The sequence below is a fragment of the Grampus griseus genome (genome assembly GCF_964374135.1).
Source record: "Grampus griseus genome assembly, chromosome: 9".
Classification (NCBI taxonomy): domain Eukaryota; kingdom Metazoa; phylum Chordata; class Mammalia; order Artiodactyla; family Delphinidae; genus Grampus; species Grampus griseus.
The window spans coordinates 14,781,339-14,787,338 of NC_139003.1; the positions used below are offsets into that span (position 1 = coordinate 14,781,339).

The 6,000-nt window shown below is 42.9% G+C and overlaps 1 protein-coding gene across 2 annotated transcripts in view; it reads left to right on the top strand.

Moving 5' to 3' along the window:
- KIAA1549 overlaps window positions 1-5,794 on the top strand; it is a 148,785-nt gene extending 142,991 nt beyond the window's left edge. The window contains exon 21 of one of the 2 annotated variants that reach the window (XM_082662079.1): window positions 3,431-5,794. In XM_082662079.1, coding sequence (XP_082518205.1) covers window positions 3,431-3,682 — 252 coding nt within the window. In that variant the 3' untranslated portion in view covers window positions 3,683-5,794. The remainder of the gene's footprint in view (window positions 1-3,430) is intronic. The other variant, XM_082662080.1, reaches the window with a different exon arrangement.
- The last annotated feature ends 206 nt before the right edge of the window (window positions 5,795-6,000 follow it).

The window sequence follows — 6,000 nt, forward strand, 5'->3', positions numbered from 1 at the left end:
GGAGGCAAGAACATAACAGTGGAGAAAGTACAGCCTCTTCAATAAGTGGTGTTGGGAAAACTGGACAGCTACATGTAAAAGAATGAAATTAGAACATCACCTGACACCATACACAAAAATAAACTCCAAATGGATTAAAGACCTAAATGTAAGACCAGACACTATAAAACTCTTAGAGGAAAACATAGGAAAAACACTCGTTGACATAAACCACAGCAAGATCTTTTTTGACCCACCTCTTAGAGAAATGGAAATAAAAACAGAAATAAACAAATGGGACTTAATTAAATGTAAAAGCTTTTGCACAGCAAAGGAAACCATAAACAAGACAAAAAGACAACCCTCAGAATGGGAGAAAATATTTGCAAATGAAACAATAGACCAAGGATTAATCTCCAAAATATACAAACAGTTCATGGAGCTCAATATCAAAATACAAACAATCCAATTAAAAAAATGGGTGGAAGACCTAAATAGACATTTCACCAAGGAAGACATACAGATGGCCAACAGGCATGTGAAAAGATGCTCAACATCACTAATCATTAGAGAAATGCAAATCAAAACTACAATGAGGTATCACCTCACAGCAGTCAGAATGGCCATCATCAAAAAATCTACAAACAATAAATGCTGGAAAGGGTGTGGTGAAAAGGGAACCCTCCTGCACTGTTGGGAATGTAAATTGATACAGCCACTATGGAGAACAGTATGGAGGTTCCTTAAAAAACTAAAAATAAAGCTACCATATGACCCAGCAACCCCACTACTGGGCATATACCCTGAGAAAACCATAATTCAAAAAGAGACATGTACCACAGTGTCCATTGCAGCTCTATTTACAGTAGCCAGGACATGGAAGCAACCTAAGTGTCCATCAACAGATGAATGGATAAAGAAGATGTGGTGCATATATACAATGGAATATTACTCAGCCATAAAAAGAAACGAAATTGGGTTATTTGTAGTGAGGTGGATGGACCTAGAGTCTGTCATACAGAGTGAAGTATGTCAAAAAGAGAAAAACAAATACTGTATGCTAACACATATATATAGAATCAAAAAAAATGATGCTGATGAACCTAGTTGCAGGACAGGAATAAAGATTTGGTCATAGAGAATGGACTTGAGGACACAGGGTGGGAGGGCAAAGCTGGGGCAAAGTGAGAGTGGCATTAACATATATACACTACCGAATGTAAAATAGTTAGCTAGTGGGAAGCAGCAGCATAGCACAGGGAGATCAGCTCGGTGCTTTGCGATGACCTAGAGGGATGAGATAGGGAGGATGGAAGGGAGGCTCAAGAGAGAGGGGATATGGGGACATATGTATGTGTATGGCTGATTCACTTTGTTGTACAACAGAAACTAACAGTATTGTGAAGCAATTATACTCCAATAAAGATCCATTAAAAAAACTTAAAAATAATAAAAGCAATATTCATTATGAAAAATCTGCAAGAGGCCTAAGAAACAGTTACTTTTCCTACCATTTTTTTCAATTATGGTCAACATAAAATTTACCGTTTGAACCATTTTTAAGTGTACACCTCAGTGGTTTTAAATGCGTTTGTAATATTATGCAACGATCCCACCATCCATCTCCATAGCTCATTTCATCTGAAAAACTGAAATTCTATACCCATTAAACCCCAGCTCCCCATTCGCCGCTCCCCCCAACTCCAGGCAAGCACCATCCTACTTTCTGCCTCTATAATTTTGACCTTTAAGGAGTGTGTTTGAACCTCTAAAATCTGGACTTGATCTTTGGTGTGATCACTATATAAATATTCTTGATCTCACATACCTCCTTGCTCTCCATTTGAGCTTTATTATTGGTTTGTTAATGTCATTTCCATTATAACCACCGTGAGTAGGTGCCTTTGCCGTAAGCAAACTGTTTGGGACATCGCAATACATAAGTCATCTTTCGGAGGCTTCTTATCACTGTGGTCACTCCTTGAAAGGAATGGAATCAATACGGGCACCGGTAATTTCTACAAATGCTTTCATTTTTCTCAAGAATTTTATACCGAAGGGGATTAAATTAATGAATTTGAAAACACAAACCAAAATAATATTTTTTGTTTTATCCTCATCACTCTGCCTCAGCTTTCGTTGCACTTACATGCTTTTCCAGCAGATAGAGTACATTCCCTTTGTGACTGGTTGCTTTTACTCAGTGGAAAGAAATTAACTTTAGGATATAATGTTCCCCTGAAAGACACATGGCTATCCTTATAGTCTCAGGTCTCTGCTTTCCATTTGCTGACAGTTTGCTTTTTCTGTGCCCAGCTTAGTTTCCTGAGGTGTTCTGGGTTTTCCCGTCAAATCCGACATGCACTTTTAGAGGGCCTCTCGGTCATGATGTGGAGAAGTGAAATGTAGAAGTTTTTCTAGGGCTTGACTGTCATGTTTACCAGGCTATCAGGTTGCTCTTCGCACAAGTGAAACCACAGACGTAGTGTGTGTGTGTGTATGTAAAGAGATTTTTCATTGAAAAAATATGGAAAAAAATCACTGAAAAGTATAATTCTTTCAAAGGAATGCTTGATCTGTATTTTGCCAACGTCAGCAAAACTATTGTATGTTTTAGCGCAGATAGCTTTTTAAAGAAAAGGCTCTACAGAGCACTGATACACAGACACATGGACAGACAGGACGGAAGATGACTTTGTGATCTCGTCGCTGTCCCGTGGGCCCAGTCTGTGTTCTCATCACACCTTCCTTGGGCTCTGGACTCTGAGCAAAGGCAGTTGCTGTTCCCGTCGGTCCGTCTGCCAATATGTGCTTATCCCTTTGAGCAGACATCTTCATCCGACCTTCCCATCCGTGGGCTGCTCTGGCCTCCCTCTCTGTCCAGCTCTTTAGGGCCCTTCCTGGTTCCCCAGCAGCCCACTCACTTCCACACACGGCAGCGCAGGGATTAGCCAGTGGGGCCGACTGCACATTCATTCTTTCTGTCTGTCTTTAAGCAAGTGCTTATAGGCCCTTGTTTTCTGTTTTTTAAAAAAATATTTATTTAGGCTGGGCTGGGTCTTAGCTGTGGCATGTGGACTCTTAGTTGTGGCATGTGGACTCTTAGTTGTGGCATGTGGACTTCTTAGTTGCGGCATGTGAACTCTTATTTGCGACATGCATGCAGGATCTTGTTCCCCAGCCAGGGATCGAACCAGGGCCCCCTGCATTGGGAGCACGGAGTCTTACCCACTGGACCACCAGGGAAGTCCCTAGGCCCTTGTTTCATGGGCTTCTTTATTGTACTGCTCTCCCTCGAGCAATTTGTCTGCAGTTACTTCTCTCCATCCCTGTCCTGGGAGGCTGAGTTGTTGGGTGGGAGATGGGCAGAGCACGTCCAATGCCAGTTTGCATCTGATCTTCCCTTCTGGTTTCACGTGGGAAGTACAGTAACGTTTGCCATGTTTTTCAGACACATGTGCTCGGACATCAGGAGTATTCGTCACCGCTGTTCCAGGTGCCAAGGACTTCAGGTCGGGAGCCCTCGGCTCCTCCTGGGAACCTCGCGCACAGGGGGCTGCCGGGCGCCGGGCTGGCCTACCCTGCCAGCTCCACGGAAGACCTCCAGCCCAGCCACTCCTCAGCCTCTCTCATCAAAGCTATCCGCGAGGAGCTGCTCCGGCTCTCCCAGAAGCAGACCACCGTGCAGAACTTCCACAGCTGATCGGCCCCACCTTGCAGATTTGCCAAGTATCCGCTTCCCGTGGAAGCAAGACTAAAAGGAAATCAACTGAGCAGGTGTCTGGAAGAGGACAAGCATCTCCTGGGCTGAGGGCCCAAGTAAGGGAACGAGTTGCAATTGTAAAAGATGCCATAAGTCACGTGACAGCTCATGATGCTTTTAATACGTTGGCAATTTTGTGACCACCTGGGTTCAGTTGAAATGTATGTACTTTTGGCTAAAAGCCAGCAGCACTTCACGAAAGACGAACCACGATTCTAAGCTAATGAAGTGACTAAGTTAGTCTCTTTTTTAAAGGTGAAAGATGAAAATGTGTAGATGGTGTAGGGATTAAAGGAATCTAGTATTTCCGTGGGAAGATGTGATTCAGACTGGTTTGTACAATGAACCTGCTGCTTTGTTTTCTGAGAAAAGAGAGTTGAAGACATTCACAACTTAATTTCCCTCTTTTCCTCCATAGGAACTTATTTTAATAGTAATATTAACAACATGAATAGTAAGACTGTTTGGGAATTTAAAGAGCTACTAGCGAGAAACCAAATGCTAGATTGTAGAGCCTGATGATTCCAAACGAAGCCATCGACTGCATTTTCCTTCTACTTCTGGTGCTACAGCTCCAAGAGCCCTTCACGTCGTCTGTGAAATGCAACTTTGGCTTTCTCAGTGGAAGGATATGTGGAAGGTTTCATTTTGTTCTAGAAAGGGGGGAAAAGAAAAGCCTCCCCAAATGGAAAAAGCTTAATATTTATTTGGTTTTTCAAAATACATATCAAAGTTTAGATTTACATTCTTAATTATATTTGTGGTTTGTGAATCGGACACATGCAACTGCTCATTGCATCTCATTTGAGTACATGTCTTCATCCAGGCCAGGCCTAAAGAAAGAGGCTTTCAGGAGGTCCTAATGGATCCTTGCACTTTGCTGATGAGTTGCTCCCAAATTATGTTTGAATGAGAAATCTTACATAAGCGAAAATGATCTGTCAGAATTCCTAGGACCACTGAATGGTTGGTTATCTATGGATGCCTTCATGGTAATCACATTCCCTGTGTTCGAGACCTGGAAATGAAACTGAGTTCCGTTCAGCCTCTTCGTAATGAGTCAAGAAAGGAAAGAAGAGCTTTGAGACCACGAGGGAGAAAAAATGTTCCTTCTAATTTCTGATTCTGTTGTCCCTGACTCCGTCTAGTGACTGTTAAAACCGTCTTTGGGCCCAACAGAGGGGTCCTCCCACTTGAGATTGACCCCTGAAGGAAACATGTCTCCCCTTCCCAAAGTGGAGTAAGGAATAGAGTAACAAGGGCTGTTCTGTTTTCTGGGACCTGAGTGAAATGAAGAAGAAAAACAGACTTAGAATTTCCATGAATCCTTTTTTAGTAGATCAACTAATATCTTTAACTAAATAACAGATACACAGGCAGAACACGGGGTTGTGACTGGTCAAAATCTGTGTATCTGTGTCAAATTTTAAGAACCCTGAAGCAGCTAAAACGGGTTCCTAAAGTGTAATCATTGGGTTTTCAGAGTCATGTTTCAGCCCTTCCTTAATTAAGCCTGTTGTATAGACCCAGAGTCTCACAATCCAGGGGAAGTTGGTTCTGGGAAGTTAAAATGTAGCCATTGTTCATCTTTGCACCTCTGAAAAAGGGGGAGTGCAGGAGGACAAGTCTCTTGAGGATGCTAAATAAAGGAATGGGAACTCCTTTTTAGGCGACCCTCACAGGCTCCAAAGAATGGGGGAGAGAAGACCCTGATCTGGGCTTGATTCTTACCTCTTGGTCTTGGTTAAATACCAGACTTGCCCAGAGTGGAGATTCTCCTTGCATGTCATTGAAAAATACCAGGTTTCTTGAATGTGTAATTAAGAATTTCAGAGATCCAAGCAGCATTTTATCATGGACACCTTACGGTGAATTCAGATTGAGTGCCAGCTGATGGGGTAAATGCTGGCCCCTCTCCTCCCATTCTGCTCTTTGTCCTCAGTGTTCACACGCAGATTGTACGAACATGATTACCTCCTTAGTACATGGCAGGAACGGGCCTCTGTTTTAAATGGGGCTGCAGTAGCAGTTTTGATGCCTTTCAAACTAGCATAAGGAACCGATACACTTTTAAACCGACGTCAAGACCAAAGATGACGTGGAATAAACAACCGCTGATGTGTGGTGGGTGTGAGCAGGCCGGTGGGATCCCCGGCACTCTTGTGTTGGCCATAAAGCATACTCAGTTTGCACTCAGTTTGACCATCACGAGACTCAGAACAGACTAGCTGTCATGGGGAGCACCACTCAGTGAACGG